Consider the following 23092-nt stretch of genomic DNA (forward strand, 5'->3'; position numbering starts at 1 on the left):
TCAGCTCCTAATGAAAGACATTATTGAAGAGTGTGGAACAAGCACTTACAGTAATTCATGACAGCACCAATTTGGCTTCTCTGGGAAGCTGTAAACTGCTGCTCTCGGCACCTAATGAGGATGGGCAGCTGATTGTGTGTGCGAGAGGAAGAGAGAGAGAGAGACTGTCTCCTGGCTTAGGTGGCTCCAGCTGTCCTCAGTAGCTACTGAAGGTCGCAGCTGCTTCTCTCTTTGGAGCTGGGTATGTCTCAGCCCAGAAAGGGAGCCTCCTGTTAAGGACAATTTAGAAGAAAAAGCTTCCAGGACTCCTCATTTAGACTGAATAATGGATTTGCTTTGGCCATCCATGCTTGCTTAACCCTCGGATCTGAACCTGTGTGCTTGACTGATGAACGACATAGGCATGAATTTCAGTTCACTGGTGTGAATAGCAAATGCCGACTTTGTTTGCAATATGATTATTTACTCTGGAAACCCTAATGAGTAATGGTCACCAAGCAAGGAAAATGAAATAAATCCAAGTTTAAACTTATCCTAGCCCTTTAATTGATGCTGTTAATGCTTGACATCATTTCCATTCAAGGTGGTGATGAAGTACTAACCCAGGAAAATGTTTTAATCGAATCTGACAAGCACAGGAAGTTTGGTGAGAGATTATAGAGAAACATTACAGTGACTGTCTTCATATCCAAACCAAATCTCTCCACTACCCGAAACTTACCCAAATGGCTTTTCCAGATAGCAGCTACCCTGCTGAGGGGGCAGTCATCCTCCCCATGGCTGATACCAGCCAGTCAGATCAGGATGCCCTATTAGGATTGTGCTGCTGAAATTTCATGCAGCTGACACCAGGTTGGGAGGCAGTGTCACCTCAGTGGAGGATCAGGATATTGTGAGGTAGATCTGAAAGATGGAAAACTACTTGAGTGGTTCAGGTGGGATGAAATGCAGTAGTACAAATGCAAGGTCATGCATGTGGAGAATGCTATCAGAGGAATCTGCTACAGGCTGGGAGCTCATCAGTGGGAAATGACTGAAGTGGAGGAACGAGGTGAGTGAGTGAGTTGACTTCAAGGAGCTGCTGGTAAGATGCAGGTGTAAGAAAGGGCAAATGTACTCCTAGGTGAAGCCTGAGGTGCTTCCAGGCAAGGTGGAGAAGTGCTACTGCATCCTATATGGAGGGCTGGAATACCCACCTCCAGCAAGTGGGATCATGCAGAAAACAATTATAGAGTAGGTCAGGGAAAGTGAGAGTCTGTTACAAGAGGAGACATAGAGTGCTCAGCTTGTTTAGCCTAGCAAAGCAAAGGCTGAGAGGGGGTGTGATTGCTGTCTATAAAAACATCAGGGGGTCAAGCAGCAGGGAGGGAAAAGAGCTGTTTAAGCTAGAGGACAATACTGGCACAAGATCAACAGGGTGTAAGCTGCTTGTGAATAAATTCAGGCTGGAAATGAGAACATAAGGGCGGTCAGGCTTTGGAACAGCCATCCAGTGGGAGCAGCCGGGCAAACGGGAATGGCTTTTAAGATGGGATGTGGTGCATTCATAAAATGAATAAGCAAAGGTAATGCCCTGTGGTGACAGGGGACTGGACTCTGTCAGCCAGGACTATACTTCCCCTGCTGTGTCCCTGAACGTGGCCGTGCTTTTCCCTTCTCAGAACTCCTGGAGGATAGGAGGGGGCTGCCAGTAAAGAGAGGTTTTATCCATCTGCCAAAGTACAGAGAGCAAGAATCAAATCTGTGGTGTTCTGTTGCAATGTCAAAGACAAACCATCTTCCTCTGCTCTGTCTTGTGGTGTTAAGGTGACATCAAGGACTAGAATCTCAATGCGTTGCTGTGTGTCAGTCCATGGGAAGAAGTGGGAGAGAAGGGTCAGATTTATGGCACATTTTTCCATCATTGCGGAAAATATTGGAGCCTCATGTTCAGGAGAGGTTCTTAAAATTCTCTGTCCCCACCTCCCTCCTGCCCCTGTTTCTGAGCATTTTTCATTCCTCTTTTCCCAAGGAATTTACAATGATCTTATTTCTACACATGGAACTCATCTTCTAGGCTCTTATTCTCCAGCAATGGAGAATGGGTCTGGCCCTTGCATAATTTGCTCTCTATCTTTGACACTGTAAACTCTGACACACATAAATCCTGTCATCATCTTTTCCTTTTTTTTTTTTTTTAACTGTAAGAAGTCCGTGCCATTTAAACCCTTTGAAGTTACCTTTCTGCAAGACATCCTGTGGTTTTGGAGGTGCAGTTGGGGCAGAAGTTGAGGGCAAGGCATGTCTGCTGAGGTAGCAGGGTATTTTGCATTGCAGAGCCCCGTGTTCATCCCAGGAGTTGTCACTAGCACCGTAACAAAGCTCAGCCCCTTTCACTCCCTAGGATGGGGTGCTTGGGAGTATCTTTCCTGGCTGTCACCAGTTTAAGGCCACAGGCACTGCCAGTTCCATCACGATGAGGGTGATGGTGTGATTGTTTCTGGTCTTTGTGAACGACACTCCCTTTGGAAGGGAGCAGCTGTGTCTTAGCTGGATTTTGTTGGGATGAGTTCACGGCAGTCACAGCCACAGGGGAAATCTGATACGAGATGGTGCCTGCAGCACCTTAGGACAGAGCTGTGTCTGTAATGTGTCCAAGACTGTTGGCAAAGAGTAAAAATGGGAGGCTCTTTCACATCCTGAGTGGTATTGCCTGTTAGAGGAAAAGTGCCCTTCTGCTGCTGTCACCTTCTTCAGGACCCTGGACCATGCTAAACTGGGATGTCTATGCCTGATGAGAAACTGGGTAGCTTGGCTGAGACTGTTCTCTTGGGCATGAGAGACACAGATGCCCTTGCACCTACTGCTGCCAGGGTGCTGAGCTTTGAAGACCACCGTAATTGCTGGTTGCTTGAAGAGTGCGGCCCACCAGCTGCACGGGCAGTCGAAGATTGTTTTGTCCACGTTGTCGCCCCGTGCTTCTTTCAAACCTATTTGAGATACCTATGCTTCCTGCACCACCAGGCTCTGCACAGCTCCTGGTCCCGTGCATGTCTGCTCTCCAGAGATGGGAGGGGGACGGGACTCAGCCTAACGCCCCGCCTGCACGCGTGCCAGGGACAGCATCTGTCTGTTCTCCTCTGCGGACCTGCATGGGGAGCAAGGAAGAGCCTGCCGGAGGGAGGGAGCCTGCATGTGAGGCTGCTACGCCACACCAGCCTGCCTTTGTCTGCTGTCTCCTCTCCCTTCGGAGAGGCCAGCCTGGCTGGCGATGGGAGCTGGGAGCTTTCCCAGCGCCCCACATCTGCGGTTAGCTGGCGAGGACGGAGTGGGAGCGCGGGCAGCCGCCCCCGTCTTGTTTGTGCTGCAGGAAGGAGCAGCCAGGGGAATTTGAATGAGGCTGAGAAAAAAGGGAGAGACAGTGAGGGTGTATGGAAAGGATTTGGAGGGGAGATACTGGAAAGCAGAGCTAGCGCTCGTGCCCTGAGCTGAGAAGTTGCTGAAGAAGCAGGACAAGTAAGGACAGAGTGGCAGGAGTGAATAGTAATGCTGGGAAGCTGGATGCCTGCAGAGCAGTTTCTTTGCTCCGGTCAGCTTGTTGGGGAATCTGCGTGATTTTAATGTACGTTTTTCTAGCTGGTGTTTGCAACAGTTCCCTGGGGCTTGGTGATGAAACAGGTTTTCTTTCTAATTTCTCCCTCAAACAAGCATGCAGCTGCTTAATGTGCAGCTGGTTGTGAGACCATGTGCGTAGCTACACAGGTCACACCAAGTCCCAGCACAGGAGGGTTATCATGGGCTTGTGAATCCGTGATGCGGTTTGTTGAGCAGGACTGCAACATTACTATTGACAGATGCGTGTATTAATATGCTTCGGCTTTATTATGTCTGTTAGCCGATATGTACCTGGCTTAAACATCATTCAGTCTGAAAACAACATCCTTTTTTCCTTTAATAGCCTACATAAACAGAAAACGTAGATGTGGCAGTGTCATGCTTTGGACCCCTCTGCTGTCACAGTGTCCCAGCTGGGATGGAAGCAGGGGGCAGGGGTAGTGTGGCATCCTGCCTTTTTCTCTGAGGCTCTTGGTGTGTGTTCCTGGACTACGAGCTGGCTCGGCTGGCCGCAGTGGGACAACCACTCTCTAAGCATCATGAGCCAGCTCAAATGATAAGATGGAGGACTGAGCAGACTATACCTACCAACACAAGGTGATGGTGAGGAATGAAAAAGGGTAGATCTAGTTTGCAGGTCCCGGAGGCTTGATGGCTAAGTCCATATGAGCATGTGAGTGTGCTCTCCCTTGGTTGCTAATACTGCTTACAAGTGACAGGGGAAAGGGACAGGTTGCACACTGTGCCTGTGAACACATATATCCCACGCAGGGCTGATTTTGCCCTTTGTAAGGTGTTTTTAGCAAACCCATTCTGCAAGAACGTTCTTCCCTCTGCAGCCTGTGTGATATTCACAGCCAGCTGCTAGAAACTGTGGGTTTGTTTGTTTTTTTCCCTTCCCATCCCCTCCCTCTCATTATTGGAAATGAAAGGAGGTGAGGGCAGAGATGAGGCTGCGCATTGCGCTGTGCTCTTGTTCTGGCCCCACTGGCAGCATCCCGAGCCTGGTGATGAATGAGTTTGTTGCGTGAGATCCTCCACTGAGGCTTCAGCATCTCTAATAAGGTGGCCAGCATTTCACTGTCCTCTGTGCCTGCCTCTGCTTTATTAACTGCACCAGAGCAATATTAAGCTGGCGCACTGGGCCAGCGTGATCAGAAGGAAGAAGGAGGCTGAGGAGGGGGTGGAGGGAAGAAGGTACCAGGGTAGCATGGGAGAAAAGCATGCACAGAGCAGGAGAATGAGGGCAGCAGCAGGTGATTGAAGTGGAGGATTAAAAAGTGGGTTCCTGCTGGACTGATGCGTGCAGCTCTCTAAAGACTTGCTCCTGGCAATCAGGGAGGCAAAGGATGTTTAGGGAGGGGGAGGCAGAGCCAGACCCAGACCTTGGCCTTAATGTCTCGGTCTGCTGGACCTGTGCTAGTGGCTGCAAGCTGGCACCTGCTCTGTGTGCACAGAGCGAGCAGCTGGCTGGAGCTGTCCCCTTTTTCTCCCTTGCACTAATTTCATGCCCTTTAAACTGTGCTGGCAGTACATCTGGCCCTTTCCTGATGGCTGCAGCTAGCGCAGGGGATACATTTGGCCCATGCTGCTTTTCACCCAGAAGAGCCAGTCTTTCCAAAGATATCCTGGGCCAGTTCTGTTGGGATGCCAGGACTGTAGGGACTGTAGTAAGGATGTGCAGAGGGCAGCCTTGCTGGCAGCCAGTTCCTGGGTCTGTCCAAGTGGCGGGTTGAATACAAACAGGAGAAAGGCTGAGAGAAGAGTTGGGTCCGAAGTATTTGGTGGAGGGAAAAGACTCTTGCAAAACTTTTCCCCTGTGTTCCAAGAGGAGGTACATGCCGAGCCTCGGCTGTGCCTTTCCTGTTACCTAGTGATCCAGGTCTCTCCTGGGAAGCAGGACAGTTGTTACCCATGGGGGGCATATGTGCCTTTATTAATTTCTGTTTCACAGCCATATGTGGGTGGCAGTCAGGTATTTATTTGGTTAAACCCACATGCCCCTGAGGATAGACTCAACTGGAGGATCTAAAGCTTTGCAGTCCAGACTGGAGGCTGATTTCTCAGTTTGTCCTGGATTAAGTGATGTGGGAGAGTAAGTGATTTGACATTGCTCCCAGAGGCTTTAGATACCCAAATTCCACCTAACTCCCAGCTGAGGTGGAATTTGCACTGTCTGAATCTCATCCTCAGGCTTCTCTCTGACTCTCCATTTTGTTTCTCTTCTAAAGGTTATGTCTAGACGAGGGAAATGGCTCTTGACCTCCTCCTGTTTGCTGACTGCCTTCCCAGTGCCCTGGCTCATGGCAGCCTGCGGGGAGGAGCTGCCACCAGACCCTGAGTCAGGCTCCACTCCCCAAAAAGCCCAGTGCCAGGAGCCACACCGCTCCAGCCTCCTGCTTCTGGCTTATGACCTCTCCTCTCTTCCCAGATAGTTAAGGGTTTGGTGCTAGTGATCCCAGGTGAGATGACTGCCACTAGGAGCCGGCTCTGCTTTTGCTTGGCAGAGTGGCGGTGCAGAGGGCTGGCAGATGGGAGGGCTGAGTGGCAGGCATGCCAGTTGGATCAGCACCCAGCTTGCATGCATGCACATGGGGCGTTGTTGATGCGAATGGATCCTGGCAGCAACCCGGTGCCAAGTTCATGCTTGGTTCCCAGAGTCACTGCCCTGGTCCTGCCCGCCGGGACTGCTCCCAGATGCCTCATGGGAAGGCACCGAGCAGTTCCCAGCCCTCTCACCCATCTTGCCTGGGGGAGGAGGAGGAGGAGGGTGCAGAAAGCAGTTCCTTAAGCAACTTGCACCCTGATCTGTTTAGGTACAAAGGTCTCTCTTAGGTACAGTCTGTAAGGCAGGTACAAAGTTGTTCACTGTGAGAACCACATGCAGCCACAGGTTCCCAGGGGCCAGTTCCTGCCCCAACACAGTACCATGGCAGGATCTGGTCCAGCCCTGCCCCTTCACTTGGGAGCACTGTCCAGCCTGTGGGCAGATAAGCTCGGGTGAGGAGGTGGGTCCAGGCCGTGTTGGAAATGAACAGGGCTCTGGCATGGGAAGCTCTCCAGTGGTAGCCATTGCTTCTGAGTTTGAATTTAGGGTTGTGTACGTTAGGGCTGGAGGCAGGCAGAGGAGGGATTGCATGTGCTTGTTTTACTGAGCACCACATCTGCATTGCTCCCCTGCCCTGCCTTGCTGATGGCCTTCGCTCCTGCCATGCCCTCACTACATCTTCTTGTCCCACTCTCCACACTGACAGATTTGCTGTAAACCTTCCTCCCTGCAGCCCTGTTCCAGTCATCCTGTAACTTCAGAGTTAATGATGAACACTGAGCCCGCCTATCAGAATTGCCTTTGTGATGAAACCTGTCAGCCTAGAGGATATATCAAAGGCAGGGGGAGGCTTAGTGGCTGGGACAGGGAACACTGGGCCATGGAAAGCCCTGCTGAAGGTCTTTTTACCAGGACCAGCATCCCCAATAACCTATCAGGACCAAATCTTGCCACAAGGATCCAGGCACTGCACAGCAACAGGCAGGAAATTGTATCTTCACAATACAATCCTTGTTCTTGTCCTTCCCCCGCCAAGCAAGCATGACTGTGGCAGGGAAGTTTCACTGACACATAATTCATCAATTTTAGTGGTGGTGATTTTGACAACGATATTTTCCCCATTGTTTTCTTGAAAATTCCCTGCTGCCTTAGCAGACTGAACAATGTGCAGGCTGGTATGTTTCAGCTAGCATGGTTCAGCTCCTTCCTCAGTGGGCACCAGAGAAAGAGGGAGCCTATGGATGACTCCAGAGGACCACTGACTTGAACTAGACCCCTTGCTCTGGTCTGCAGAGGCAGCGTGAGCTAGGGTTCAAGGGCGAATCCTATGGAAGGGTGATGAGGAAGCATGGCAGGAGACAGGTCCCAATGAAATGCCACAGGACCCAGGCAGCAAATGAATAAATTCTGCAGCAGTGATTGTGAACTGAAGGGTATCTTGGCAAAATGCCATGCTGAGTGCACACGGGACCTTGGTGCGCTAATAAAGGTGAATTGGGTTCATTCCTCCCCTCTTGGAGACGTCGGTTCCAACACACAGTTGCTCCAGGACCTGTTCAAGTCGTCCCCGCAGTCAGGAGAACCCGAAGGCTTTCCTTCAGGGAGAGCTCAGGTTCCTGATCACTGTTCTGTACCAGGGCTGGGAATTTTCAAACCAATTCCGCATGAAGATCTCATTGATAAACCAGGTGTACTTGTTTGTATAGGAAGAGGAGGAACAGGGTGTTAGATGGTGGATAGGATCCCTCAGGTCTCCAGTTTCAGGATTTTTGTAACACTGTGGATTCTTTTTCTATGCAGCTGGCTCAGAGAAATACCATCCAAAGCTTCATTCCTGTGCAGAAAATGGAGAAAGGCCTGTTGCTGGAGCACATCTTGCCCAACCTGAAAGTACCTCAGAGCTATGAAGTTCGCCTGACACCCATCACCAGCTTTGGAGCTGGGGATATGGCTTCCCGCATCATCCAGTACATGGAACGTAGGTGTCTCCTCCTCGGTCCTGGCTACAAGAGCAGGTCTGAGCCTCAGGCCTAGGGACATGGGCATGCATAGACATTGTCTCCTGTGACCCTTGGGTGGATCTCTCTGCTCTATGGAGTTTTGATGGCACGGTGCTATCACATTTGGCTGTATTTTGGCTGTTGCCATCAATGCAGAGCACTAGATAGAGACTTCTGAGGGCCAGTCGCCACTCATCCTTCACTCAGCAGCTCTCACTCGCGCTCTCCACTCTGTGGGCAGGAGAGCCTCAAAACCCCAGTCCCTGGTCAGGCCATGCTGCAGCCTCCCCTGGCCCAATGGCATATTTTAGAGGACAGCCACTGGACCCTGCCTATTATTAGCCACATGCCCATAAAAGTAAGAGGATTTAGGATTTGAGGGGGCTTCAGTTCTTTCTAGAGCTGAATGCATGGTTCCTTTCCTAACTAGTCGCTAGTAAACCTGTAGCTCTGTCCAATACCCTGAATCCCAGATCATCCCATTGATGTACATTGGCCGTGCTTCTCTCCCCAGCATCCCAACAGCTAACAACTCTCCTCGTTCTCACAACTTTATGATTTCTTTACTCCCCTCAGGAGTTTGGCCCCTGTATTTCAGCAGAAAGTACAGATCCCCCTCCTCCTGTGTTTCCATGATTTCACACAACCCTCTTGTCCCGTGGAGTGACAACGTGTCTGGTGTCCCCAGCATACCTGTTGTCTCAGACTTCCACAGTGTCTCAAACTGTTTTGATGTCCCTCTTAGACACCAAGCTTTGGTATCTAAGTAGGTGCTATCCCACTGGGTACTCCAAAAACAAACTGCTTGGGTTGCCAGAAGGGTTCCCTTGTGCAATCCTGGGATCACCCCTTAAGTGGGGTTTTCTTAAGGGCTGCTGCTGCTTGGATCAGAGAGTCAGCATCTTGTTCCATCACGAAGGCAGACACCGAGCACTGCTGTTTCACAGGGATGCTGCTAGAAGATTTGTGCATCTATGACCTTTCTTGATGTGTTTGTTTTATTTTCAGACTTTGATTGTGATTTGCGATTTGAGGGAGTACTAGCTGTTCTGACTTGTTTTTCTGTTTCCTCTTCCAGCAATCAACTATCCCAACCCAACAGGTAAGCAACAAGACCTTTGTATTTATGTTTTGAATGTAATGCATGTTAGTCAGGTGCTCCAGCAGATCAGGAAACCCAAACAGCTGGAATACACAGCTGGCTTTGCTAAATCTTTTTCCCCAAAAGAGGATGAAGTTGCATACAGTAATGCTTCCAGTTAGTAATGCCATTTGTTGTACCTTGAGTTATTGCCAGGAGATATACACCAGAGATATACCGCCCACTCACACCTGATATCTCTGTGACTGGATAGGCTATGATCTTGAACCCACCCTCCCTCTAACACTAGCAATCTGCATTCAGTAAGCAGGTTACTAAATGTTCCCCAAAATATCTGTGTTTAAGGAATGTATATCCCCCATCCTCTTCTGACCAGGAAAGATACCACTTGACATCTCTGCAGGCTGGTATGGAGCAGTCTCCAGCTCAGATCTGGTTCTTCTTGCAGACTCCTTGAGCATAGTCCCTTTCTCCTTTCCCTCCAGCGTCATCACTGTTTACTTGCTTATTTACCTTCTGGTCATTCCTGCCAAGATGCAGGCCCATCCTTGTTGAGCACCCAGAGTTCCCATTGATTTTGAGAGCAGAATACACAACGTCTCAGAACAGTGATCTTTAACAAGAACATGATGGTGCCCATCGAGCATAAAAGAGGATTTCTAGCATGCTGTAAGTGGTGGTGGAGTGATCTTCAGGGGATGAAACAAAGTCCCTTTGCTTCGATTGTTGGATATAAGCCCAGGCAAAGCTCTAGGGCAGAGATGGGCAGACTACTTGCTGGTGGTCCACGGGGAGCAGGCGATTCCATGTAGCTGTTTCTTTCTCCCTGTTTCCAGCACTGAGTTTTTTATATATTACTCTGTGTATGTGTAGGCAAGTGCTACTACTGCACTGCAGGGTAGCAGTGGGAAGAAGCCAGGATTAGGCAACAGCAGCCAGGAATCAGGGTATGGGGTTGTCTTGTTAAGGCAGCCATGAAGCATTCACTCTTGCAAGTTCACACTCTGAGGACGGTTTGATGAACCATACTCTGCCTGAGAGCAGGAGCTTCTTATAAAGGCAGAGGGATTTTGTGGCTCTAATTCTTGGTTCCCTTTGCTTTACTTTTCCCCACTTTCTGGTCTTCCTTAAACATTCTCCGTAGAAGACTTGCTGGGAAACACTGAGCATATTGCCAGGGGCCCACCCCAGAATGTGTCCCTCGGTATTTGCTGGAGGAAGCAAGCATCCCAGCCCACAGGAGGAAGTGACAAAATCTGGCCTTTTGCCAGTTGCTTTTACACTACATAAATCACTGGTAAAGCCAGAGCAACTTTGGTCCTAATTGTATCAGTCTCTTTGGGTCTTCATAAACTGAGCCTTCAGACTGCTCGCCTGGGGTTGCTTTGGCAGCTTGATTGAGACCAGAACAACTGCATGAAATTTGCCTATGGTGGAGGATAACTCAGCCACACTTGTATTTTCATGCAGTAAACTGAACACTTAGGGTTTCTCCTTGATACAAGTTACCCAGCCTGTGCTGGATATTGGGGCCCCTGAGCCAGCCATCAGGGTCTCGCCCATGAGTTAGCGCCTTGAGATGGACTGCCTAAAGTTGCACCCACCCCACTTGCGTTCAGAGGTGTCCCTTCCACTCAGACCTGCTGCCAGTGAAATATGAGCCCAAAGGCTCTTAGCTCTGTCTCCGGGCCACAGCTCAGTTCCCAGACTCTCATCCCAGTAACACGGAAATCCCTGCTACTACCTCTTATTTTCCCACTTTCCCTGCTACCACCACCCCCAGAGAAAAGGGTTGGGACAGGATTGTAAAGGTATCCTCACGCTAGGCTGCCCAGCCAAATTCTGGGAGCAAACAGTGAGAGCTCTCAAGTGAAAGGCAAAGATTAGATGATTAATGCCTGTGGCAGCCTGATCCAAGGGCATGCACAATGGTGATTAATTTACAAACTCTGAGAGTCACTTAATACAATTATTTCTTCATGCATTTTCTCTCTCAGCCTAATAAGATGTTAATGACATTGGGGCAGGCATGCATGTGGCATGGTTACAGAGCCAGGTACTAGGGTTATAAAGCAAAAGCAAAGTAAAAGCAGAGGAACTGAACAAAAGGCATTGAGGATTTCAACTATTTAGAGGTTAGCAGTAAGACTGACAGTAACTCTTAAAAATCAGTTAATCTGGTTCTAAAAACCAGAATTTATCTTTAAAAAACTGTCTTAGAATTATCTAAATTCTCAGGTATTACCTTAAGGATCTCTTAGAATAACTGATCATTTTAATGTCATGGCTAAATTCCAGTGCTGGGGAATCTGCTCTGTCCTTCTTACCTCTCCCCTGCAATTTCATTTGGATATAGCCTTCACTTTCTAACCCAAACCCTGCAGTGCTGCCCCGCAAGCTATTCCAGCTCATCAGCAGTGCATGGTTTGGTTTCCCTGGTTCTAGCAGATGTAGCCTTGCAACCTTGGTGATGAGGGCATTAAGAAGCATATGGGATTTCTGTTTTTTTTTTTTCTCTTGGCTGGTGTGTCTTGCCCTTCCAGAGCAGCAACACTATTTCTCATATATCTGCAGTCTGGCTGTGTGTGGTGCTAAAATGTTTTGGGATCATGGACGAGTACAGTGAGTGGTGATCAGTACCAGATGCTGGTTGTTGTAGATTACCCTGGTTCATTGCTTACTGTCTAGTACTTGTGCGTCCTGTCTCTGATAACACCTCATAGTCCAGAGGAATCTGAGCTTGTTGTCCTGGTGTGAACATGTGGGAATGAGATGTGAGCCTGGTGTTTAGAGTTGGATTCCTCAAATCTGTGCCCATTTCTCAGGAATGTGTGTAACACGAAGGTTAAAAAAGGTGAGTGCCACCAATTCCTTGTATCATGATGGCAAATAGGATTGTCTGGGCCATATTATCCCCTTGGTGCAGATGGAGATATCAAAGCAGATGGCAATCCAGTTTGACCCAACCAGTTACAGTATTGTGAAGCTTTCTTCCATTACTGGTTATAAATGCTTTAGGAACTTACCATGGAAAAGGCTGTTAAATGCGCTTTCTTAGATCCCAACGTACTCTCAGGTTACAATACAGTTTTCATTGTCTTCATCTTCTAGATGGAGAAACTGATCTCCAGAGAGAAAGTGATAGCCCGTGGGTCACGCAGCAGGTCTGCGACAGAGCTGAGGCTTGGAGCATAAGGGACCATGCTCCAAGCCAGTTTCAGTCATCAGACCACAGCCAAATGACGAAGGCAATTTTATTGAAGTGTGCTCCATCTGCTATTCACCCATAGTCTGCACCTAGAGTAGGATTATAATTTTTTGCATTCATCTGGCAGCCAGAATTTCAGGACCAGGGATGGCTTCGCCCTAAGGACTTGAAACGAAAACCTCCATTATGTTTCTCAAGAAGGCAAAGCAACGAGAAATGCTAATAGCCACGGCAGAGGGTCTCTCCCCTGGGAATACAGGGAGGTGTCTGTAACTGGGAGCAAACATCTCTGCACTTTGAGCTGCCACCACTGCAACGCCTGCCAAGGAAATCTGTTTGGTGAAGACAGTGATAACTCCAGCCTTTGAGGAACTGGCTCCCCTGCCACCTCCACCTTGCCTCTAACAATCCAGAGAACAACTTCTGTGTTCAATATTTAAATCCACTGTTTAATTTTTAAACAGGAAGCTTCCTTTGCACCGCAGTGCTGAGCCAGGATCCCTGGCAGATGGTGTGAGTCTGCAAGAAGGTTTGCTTCACACCGCTGAGGTCAACAGTTAGATCACCGCTGTGGCCTCTGAGACACAGCAGATCATTTAGAGGTTTTCTTTTCAGCTGGATGTGCCAGGTTTCTCCTGGTGAGCCTTGCTGATAACCATACAGAGGTGACGTGCTGGCAGTGTCCCAAACCACACTGAACATCTCCTAGTTATTCTGGGCATCTCCACTACTAGCTCAGAGAAACGCCAGAGCTTTGCCTTCCTGTGGCGTGTTTTAAACCAAAGGACCAGGAGTCAAAGCACTTGGGTTCTGTTTCCAGCTTTGGTGCTGCCTGCTCTGACCTTAAACGTGTGTCTCCATACTTTTGTCTGTCTGTTTCCCCACGTGTAATGCAGGAGATATATAGAAAGAGGCACTGCAACCTCACAGAGATGTTAAAAAGCCGTGTTCATTAGTTCTTGCAAAGTGCCTCGAAATCCCAAGCTAGGCAGAGGCAATGTGCTGTAGTTATAGACTCCTGCACAGCAAATGGTGTTGCACATAAGCCTGATCATGTTGTAGTATCTGTGGTGCATAGGACCCTTCTCTATTTTATGCTTTCTGCTAGAAGTGTTGCCTTCTGGAAGTAGCTGCATCTGAATGAGAGGAGAGAGTGGAGTCAGGGCCCTGTTTTGGCATTAAAAGAGCTCTCTTCAGGCTTTCGAGTCTTCTTCTCTGAGCAGTCTCATCCCATGAGTGGGGGGGGCTTCTTACAGCTGGCACAACCAGGCCTTGGCACAAAGCTGGGAATACTGTGCTCGGTCCTCTTGTCTTGCACAGCTCTCTCTGATCTCCACCTGAGCTTGGGCTTTCTTCTTAATCTGCCTCTCCTTTGGTTTCTGTGCCTCGTCCTTTGTGGGTTTACTCCCTCTCAATCAGTTGCCTGTCTGGCCTCTGTGTTACAGCTTTCAGCTCTGCTTTCCACCTGATATTCCCTCTTAAGGGGGTTTTCTGCTGGAGAAAGATGTCACCTTTCTCCTCTGAAGGTCCACGTACACAACAGGGTCAGAGGTGCAAACCATCCCGGTCCCCTTGATTGCAAAAGGACAGTCACGGTGGATCCTGCTATGTGGGATAATGCCCTTGCAAGAGAAAACTTGTGTCTTCTAACTGCAGCTGGGAGCCTGTGAGCTGGAGCCACACAAATGTTTGTCTTTGGTCCGATGGAGAGAAGCTGGGGTGTTATCGGAAAGCTTGTGGGCTCCAGCCCCTCCTCAAAGGACCAGTGGGTGCCTGGTGCAGCCATGAACTCCCTCCTCAGCCATGAGGGCTGGGGAAGGACCCTTAAAAGCTTCTTTCTCACCCTTTTCCCCCTCCATCATCTTGTGCTGGGGATGAAAGGGGCCCGCCAGCCTACACAATTGCCCTGCCTCAGACCCCACAGGCATCTGCCCCGTCATCGTCATCGGCTCCCTGCTCCTCCCTCCTCCTTCAGCTCCAGCTGCCATGTGCCCCCCGTGCTTGGCACTTCAGAGCAGTGGCTAATTTGGATTAGGATGCTAATTAGAAATGAGCAGATTGAACGGAAAGCACTTAGCCAGGGTTAATCAGCAGTTAAGTGGCCAGCCCAGCCGAGCTCCCGATGGCTGTGCTCAGCCTGCAGGAGCGGCGTTTCCCGCTGAGCTTACAGAAAACCCAGCTGCCCTGGTCCGTGAACCAAGCCCATGGCTGGCAGCACAGTGCCCAACCTGTGGTGGCATAGACCTTTTTGTGGGCCACAGCAGGAGGCTGCCTCCTCTTTTCTCACTGCTTTGGTGGAATGCTGCAGAGAGACAGGCAAGAAGGGAGAACAACAGCGTGGAGAATCCCATTTCCTTACCACAGGGGTCTGCAGGTTTTTCATGTCTGGATGACGGTTGTTTTCATTTCCAAATGGGAGGGGATGGGGGGGGCCTTAACTGCAGGGTAGGAACCAGGTGGTGCAGCATCTCAGTGTCAAGACGCTGTTCATTTCATGGGTAGTCTCTCCTCTCTAGTACAAGATGGTAGGTTTTGGTGTCCGTGGCAGGTGTATGAAACTCCTACCATCGCAATGTACCATGTCTGGAGCTTTTGGCGTTGCAGAAAGCTTCCCTTGCCCATCCCATCCTTGGCATCCAGTGTATAGGTTGCTGGCCCTGCTCTGCCCTACATGTCCTGCCAGAGTCACCCATGCTAGGACAGAGAGCCTCCTGCCCAGGGACCAGAGCAAACCACCACTGGAGATTCAGGAATGCAGGAGCCCAAGCAGGCATTTGGGCTTCTGTTCATCTGGGCATGATAACAGGAACAGTGTGGGGGGTAAACCCCAAAAAGTTGAGTCTTGCACCAGCATGCCATGGATGAGGTGTTTAGCACATCCCAAGCCCTTTGCAGGAGCCTTGTTGTCCTTTCTGTATGTGTTCTTTCATGGCGTTTAAGTACTTTATCTTTCAGTTTCATAGCACACCTCCTTGCTCTTATATAAAGGCAGAAGGAAAGAGATCTGTGCTTACTGTGTCTGCACCACTCGCGAGGTCTGAGATCCCACTCTCGGCCCATTCTCCAGCTCCAGTTTCTGCCCAGGGACCTTTCAGAGCACAAAGCAATTTTCACGTCTGGTCTTGGACCTGTCTTCTCTTTCTCTTCTGCCTGTTTCCTTCATCCCTCTCCTACTGTGTCAGCAATGCAAAGCTGGTTCTTGGCCTTTGTTTTTGTGGCTCAGGAACTACCTTTTTACCACAAAGGTTACCATCTTCAGCCTGGTCAAGTCCAATTCATTCCAATCTCTGCAGGTTCATATTGGGTTATATCTCTGCACAAGGTTTTTCACCTGTCTTACAATATTGCTCTAGGGCGTGACTGTCTTGTGGTAGTAATAAAACCGAGCCCTATTGCACATGTGGTTGATCCTACATAAAAATCTTTTACCTGCATGACTTGTTTTGTTAGGGGAACTAGCATAAGCTGCAATATCAAATGTGCCTTTTAACTGGTATAAATTGGGTGTACTGTAGCTAAATGACACATTTGTAACACTGAGCTGACCTCTTCTCCACAGCTGATTTTTTCCATGTGTGCTGTAGTTTAGTTTAATATATCGCCCAAAGGGGGGTCATCTGCTGGCGCTTTTTCCTCTCTCCTGGGGAAATTATTCTGCCATCAAGTTGTTCTGGTTTAAAAGCCCTTGTGGCCTGTTTGCCTTCAATGCTCTTTTTACCCTCCTCTACATTTGCCCCCTCAGACCTCCCGGCAGAATCTCTCTTTCTCTTTAGCCCTAAAAGCCTTCTTCCATTTCGTCAGACCATCACATCCATCAACCTGGATTAACCCTTCTATAATCATACTAATCACGGACATATTCCTTTTCAGCCTCTTCCTGGGGTCGGGGGCTGCCCATCTGTCCCCAGCTTGACTCAGAGCCTCAGTGGTGGCGTAGCAGTGCTGCGCAACTTGCTGCAAGCACCTAGGAGGCAGCCTTGGGGAGGAGGTTTGAAAAGCTGCAGCTGACCAGCCCCTTCCCTTCCCCGCAGATAACACCTGCCGCTTTGAGGACGAGAAGATCTGTGGCTTCGTGCAAGACAAGATGGACAACTTCGACTGGACCCGGCAGAACGCCCTGACCCAGAACCCCAAGCGCACCGTCAACACGGGGCCCCCCACGGACATCAGCGGTACGCCAGAGGGTAGGCACACCTCTGGGTTTCTTTTGGCTTGTTAGGAGTCCTACGGCTCTGGGAGCTGGTGGAATGCTGATCTGCTTTCCACACAACACGCTGCTCCTCTGCACAGGGTGCAGGGAACAGGCAGTTAATTTGCATGTTACTGATGGGCATTAAACACACAATTAAAATGCCCACGACTTTGTTTAAGGGAATAGTGTGAGCATTAGTTCTTGTTACCAGCTAATTGCCTGCTGCCTAATGCCCTTGTCCCATTTGATGCTTGCTTTGAAGTAAAAAAAGGATAAACAAGTAGGAGAACATCTCTAACACCTAGAAACGGCCCTGCTGGTTTTAGCCAGCTGTTTACTCAAAGAAGATCTCAGGGAGGCAAACAGACCTCCTTAGGACCAAGCAGGAGCATGAGAGACCAGGCGGGAGCTGCCTGTGGGGTGGCAGCAAGTGCCTCACCTCTAGCTGGAGAAGACTGGTGTTGCGTATTGCTCACACTAGCTGTGCGTGGAGTACGTGCTTCCATTTTAGCTGGATATTACTTTCCCCTTTCTCTAATGAGGAAAGTAAATTTGTATGCAAGCACAAATCTTTGAACTTAGAAAAAATGGGAAACATCCAATGGCCGGCTAAGGAAATGGCTTTTCCCATTAGCGTTCAGTACACCAGCCTGATCGAGCATTGAAAACAATGCCAACAAATTAAATAGCTAATCTGTTCCTCCCTGGGTTGTTAACAACTACTTTGGTATTGTTCTCTTTAGATAACAATATTGTTTAGGCCAAATCCTCTCTCCCTCTGCTTGAGGCAAAGAAATTAGGCTGGAATGGTTTCTCCCTCCTCTTTCTGGTTTTCTCGTTACACGGTACAGTCAGGAGAAAGGCTCATTTTGCACCCAGACAGATGTGTGTGTGCCTGTCCAGGGGCTCATCTGCTGTGCGCGCTCGCAGCGGGTCTGCTGATGCCCGTCTCTCCTGCTCTCCCCTAAGTACTGCAGAGGCCGGGGCAGCACTGCGGGCATCCTGCAAGTGTCTACGGCCGGGATTGCAGTGGGTGCAGAGCTAATGGGAAGAGCAAGGCCATGTCTGTCAGAGGAGGAGTGGTCTCCCAGCCTCCGGCATCCCATCGCTTGCAGGGAGGGAGACCCAGCGCATGCTGCCTTTCCCCACCTTTCCCTCTCATTTTGTAGGTTATTACATGTTCATTGAGGCGTCCCGGCCCCGGGTGACAGGAGACAAAGCCCGGCTCATCAGCCCCCTCTACAACATGACTGCCAAGTACTACTGTGTCTCCTTCTACTACCACATGTACGGGAAGCACATCGGTGAGTACCCTCCAGGGAGGGGTAACCCCAGCCTAGTGCAGGCTGTCAGGGAAGACCTCCAGCCTCCTCTCTGCCAGCCGTGCCTGCATCCAGCAATTCATGAGTCCTACTCCAGTGCTAAAGTGCCAGGATGGGTTGTTGCTTTCAGATGCTTGTCCCTTACCCACACCCAAGCAGTGTCAGGGTTGTGAGGCTGTTGCAGCCCATCCTCGGGGCAGTGTCTTGCAGTCAGCCATCACCCCTTCCCCTCTGGCATGCTCCTCCCCTAGCATAAAGCTCCCTACCCTCCACAAAAAAGAGCATTGTACCCGTGTACACACATTTCCCCTGCTCACAGCCACAACCACCTTGCTCCAGGCAGCAGGACACCAGGTGAACAGTCTGTCGGAGAGGAGATGGAGGGGCTTTGTGGGACTGGAGGGCTCTTCAGTGGCTGCAGCTATTTTGGGGTGGGCAGGATGCGCGTTCCCTCAACTGTGCCGAGGGGCTGTCTGCTCTGCCGGACTCCCTCCTCTCTAACCGTAAGCCTACGAGTGCAGTGAGCACCCCAGAAGCGCCTGGCACACTAATGAGTTTCCATATCCAGTCAAGGAGCAATTGCTAATTCGTCACCTCTTGATTATAATTTCATTAATTTGAATAATAGATGCACTCTTCCCACAGCACACTAGGTTATTAATCACCTGCTGGACTGGAGCCTGACTGAAAAAATTGGGGCCCAGGCAGGAATGTGTCCGCCCTTCAATAAACGGGGTTAATTAACAGCTCTCTGCCTTGGCACCGTTGATGTCATTGGGAGGGAACATGCTCCCGAGTCCAGCCATCACGTCTCTGCGCACGTGTGGCATGGCAGAGAGGTTAAGCTGCAAAATCTGGGATCTCCTCCTCTCAGTGGGGGCAAGGCTGAAACCCTAACCCTGTGGGTGCCAGGGGGGTAAGGGCTGGGCTGCGGTTCACTGAGCAGGTCTCCATCTCGTCTTTTCTCTGAGAGTTCGTATTTGCTGTCTGCACTCAGAGTCTGGCTAGGTCAGAGGTGTTTGTATGCACCTGTATGCCTCCTGCAGACAGGCTGCTCCGTGCTGTCTTCATGCTGGTGGCAGTAGGTTGCTCAAGCAGAGCACTGTCACTGTTGGTTCACACCGGGTTTTCCTGGACCTGCTGGTCTTGCTTAGCTGACAGAGTCCAGCTATTAATGCTGGCTGGCAAACTCCCTTGTTCCCTGCAGTTGTCTGTTGGGGTCAGTCAGCCTTGCTGCCTAAATCCTACATGTCTTCTCCTGGAAGCTTTGAAAGGGATCTCATTCTTTGTGATTGCAATGAAGGGTGGCCCAGACCTGTGGGAGACTGACGAGGAAAGAAGATATGGAGGGAGGGGGCCCTCTCCTTGCTTTATTTCCTTTAGGAATACAGCTATGTGTCATATTTCCAAGTTCATTTCACGGGGAAAGTAAAAGCCCATCAGCTTTTGCTTGCTTTTGGAAGAAAGCTCTGCTTTACAGCTCTCATGTGGTGGTCTGTCTGGAGGTGGGGTGGACTGGACATGCCAGGGAATCAATTCATTACAGGTTTCTGACTTTTAGCGTTTTAACCCTTTATTCATTTGCTCCACCCACAAATTGCCCAGAGCAAAAGATACAGTGACTCCCAAGACGTACAAAAGCTGCTGAATGCCATTTTCTATTCCTCTGCTTCAGGCACCTTTTACATCTGTTGATTTTTTCCCTTCATACTGAATGTTGCCACCCCTGTCTGCTCCCCATTTTGCCCTTGTTGCACAAAGGGGCTGATAAATTTCTGCAAGGTGGATATGCCACGTGATGATTTCCAGGGTGTGTGCTGCTGAGCTGAGAGTGAATAAATTATTTTAAAATTAGACTGACTAGACAGTCGGAGAATGAAAGAGAAAGAAATGAGAAAAAGTTCTTTTTGTCTTGGCCTGTGGAATATGTGGCTTGGTCTAGCAAACCCACAATATATCTGTCTGCAAATTGAAATTCAGTATCTTGTATCTGCTCTCTGCTCTGGAGTTTCTTTCAGGGCCAGTCATGATATTCTGTAATCGTTTTGGCTTCTCTTCTACATATTGGGGCACCAGGGTGAAACTGAGACCTCTCCAGGAAAAATCAGAATGCCTGATAATCCTAACATCGTCTGGTTTTCATCATTCCCGCTATGCTACTTACTAACTCTACTACTTGGTCTTTTTCCTCACTGCGATGCTGGCAGCACTCTGGCATAGCTGTCTTCATCCCTGCACACGCATGAACGAACCCGCGTTTGGGACACGCTCTATTTCACCAGCAGGTCTAATGGCTCGATCTACATTGCTAATGCACATTGGTTACTCCCTGGCTGGTTTTGCTTGTGCGGAGGTTGTGCAACCCTGCCAGCAAGCTTTAGCTTGTTTGGACGGTGCCAGGCTTGATGCCCTTGGTGGCTGAAGTCCTCTCAGAGTCACCTGGGGAAGCGGCAGCCTGCCTGAGGGTGAAGCAAGTTTCTTCAGCTCTTCTTCTTTAGCCCTGGGTTGGAGGAGAGTGCCCCCTCTCAGATACAGGGCTCCTCGCTAGGACTTCCCCTGTCAAATGAGGAGACAGACCCTGGCCTCCTACCTGTATCACGTATGTGACAATATGAAGGTAAAGATGGGGTCGCTACAGCCCTGGGCCATGTCTTGCTTCCCGTATAGCCAGCTATCTGTGATGCCTGCAGACACGGCCTCAACCCCTGGCTCACCTAGTGCCAGCCCAGTCCTACCAAGCCAGATGCCAGCCCTGCCAAGCCAGCCGTAGCAGTATCAGATTGCTCCTGTTGGCAGACAGTGCCAGCAAGAGGACACCTCCCAGCCCAAGCCTCTCCTAGCAGCTCCAGCTCCATCGTGGAGCAAACCGAAGCTCTGTCACTGTGAAAAGAAGCTGTATAAAATCCCGACATTTATTTATTTTTTTAATAACCCTTTTATTACCTTTTTCCCCCCTCTACAGAACTTGAAAGCTGGTTTACTCTCACAATTTGACTATAAAATATCCATAGCCATCCAGGCAAATCTTCCCTGGGAGAGTTCCCAGACACTACTCGTTTATAATAGATATGACGAAAGAGAGAAACAGAATACAAATGGAGCGTTTGTAGCCATGGTATAAAATATTCAGCGACTAGCAGAGCAGGGTGATGTAGAATATCTCTCAGCTGATGAGAGGGCAGGGTGAAGGGGAGCTCCCTGGAGGCAATTCCCATTCTTCTGAAGTTACTTGGTCATCGGTTTTCCTTCCTCTGGCCACCTCCGGAGTGAGCATTCACATTGCCCTATGATCCTGCCAGCCCAAACACAAAAATCAGGGGGAGGGGAAGGAAAGAAATCCCGTTTCCACCAAGCATTCACGAACGAGGGTGTCTTGCTTCCAGCAGGCGCAGATATATCAAATGAGGAATTGCTTTCTTCAGGAGAGGAAGCTAGCCACGGCCGGCAGCGACCAGTCACCAAGTTCAAAAAGCCTCTTTGTCGAGTTGGCTTGGTGAGTCAGCACCGCAACTGGGAGCGGATCCTCAAGTCCTTACTTCAGCCATCAGGCTCCTCTTCCTCCCTTCCCAGGGGCTGCCTGGGAGGGGGATGCTTTGAGAGGACAGTGTCCCCATCGGACTGCTCCCACTGCAGTCCCCTGCCACCTTTCTCTCACATCGCCTAGCTCAGTGGTAGCCAGGTTATGATCTGCATGGCCTCCTTCCCACTGCTGGATGCTCCCGCAGACCCTGCAGCAAGAGATGCCTTCATGGTCAGACCGCAGGAGGATGGTTGCTCAGAGAGACGAGGAAATTTCAGCCATGGTGGATTTAGCTTTTTGTGTGGCCATCATGGTCCCCGTGGTACACAGTGATTGCTGACGCTACAGCTCCCTATCTCGAGAGCCAGTGACTGTGCTCATTGGGGAAAACACTTGGGTCAAATTTTACTTGCTCACAGCGGTACCTGCGTAAAAGCAGTGATGTAGGGTGTACCCAAGCAGCATTTTTTTAGCCTCCTTCTGATTTGTGAGCTCACTGGTAGATCCTTTTCAGGCTATGTTTGCTGTGTTTTTAATAGCAGTGGTCACTGCACACAGGGTTATGATGAGATATGATCTCAGAGAAGGGAGAAGGCAAAGACCCCTCCTTACCCCGGGCTGCCTCGCAAGATTGGACTGCTCAGCTGCTTCCTGTAGTGAAACTGGCAAGTCCTGGGCTTCAAGAGCTGGGCCTGATTGAATGCAGTGCCTGAAGACCCTGCTCTTGGCTTGCAATTTTTGTACTTTGAGCCTCCTTTCTGCACTAGCAGTGTCATGGTTTTACCTTGGCCAGTTTCTCTCCCAGAAATCGGGGAACAGGCTTATTTTCTGGTATGTGTCCAGCATCTGTGAAACTCATGGAGAGTTAAAGGTGCTGTTGTTCCAGCTTAGTGCTGACACAGACCTGATCTGACCACCCCAGCTAAGTCTAGCCTATGTATAGAATCATAGAATCATAGGATATCCTGAGTTGGAAGGGACCCACAAGGATCATCGAGTCCAACTCCTATGTATGATCAGGATGGGAAGCTTCCAATGAAATTGTAAACTACTCATTGCTCTCTACAGCTTCTTGAGGAGGGGAAGTGGAAGGGGAGGTGCTGATCTCATCTCCCTGGTACCCGGTGACAGGACATGTCAGAATGGCTCACAGCTGCATCAGGGGAGGATGAGACTAGATATTAAGAAACATTTCTTTGCTCAGAGGGTGGTCAGACACTGGAGCAGGCTTCCTAGAGAGGTGACTGAAGTGGTCAGGCAGTTGGACTAGATGATGGTTGTAGGTCCCTTCCAACTTAACCTTTCCCTTTTCCCAAGAGGGAAGACCCTTCTCTTTCCCCTTTCCCCGTTCCCTTTTCCCCTTCCCTTTCCTTTCCTCTTTCCTTTCCTTTCCTTTCCTTTTTCTATTCTACTCTATTCTATTCTAAGATACTGTGAGAAACAGTGTTTGGAATTCATTAGGAGGGATTTTGGTTCTAAGTCACTAGAAACAGTGAGACCTCATTAGGTCACTTGCCACAGCATCCAAGTTCAAGAAAGCCATAAGCTGTTTCACGGAGGTAACTGGGTTGTAGGCAGGCCACGTACACTGGTGGTGTCACCACTG

At 49.6% G+C, this 23092-nt stretch overlaps 1 protein-coding gene across 2 annotated transcripts in view; it reads left to right on the top strand.

Moving 5' to 3' along the window:
• The window catches only part of MDGA1 (MAM domain containing glycosylphosphatidylinositol anchor 1), a gene marked incomplete at both ends in the record, with an annotated part of 146597 nt that overhangs the window by 107938 nt on the left and 15567 nt on the right, over positions 1-23092 (top strand). Inside the window, 4 exons of one of the 2 annotated variants that reach the window (XM_082305931.1) lie at positions 7943-8120; positions 9221-9244; positions 16484-16636; positions 17814-17948. In XM_082305931.1, coding sequence (XP_082162057.1) covers positions 7943-8120; positions 9221-9244; positions 16484-16636; positions 17814-17948 — 490 coding nt within the window. Of the gene's footprint in view, positions 1-7942; positions 8121-9220; positions 9245-16456; positions 16637-17813; positions 17949-23092 lie in introns of both variants that reach the window. The other variant, XM_082305930.1, reaches the window with a different exon arrangement.

Source organism: Platalea leucorodia (genome assembly GCF_965183815.1).
Source record: "Platalea leucorodia genome assembly, chromosome: 3".
Classification (NCBI taxonomy): Eukaryota; Metazoa; Chordata; class Aves; order Pelecaniformes; family Threskiornithidae; genus Platalea; species Platalea leucorodia.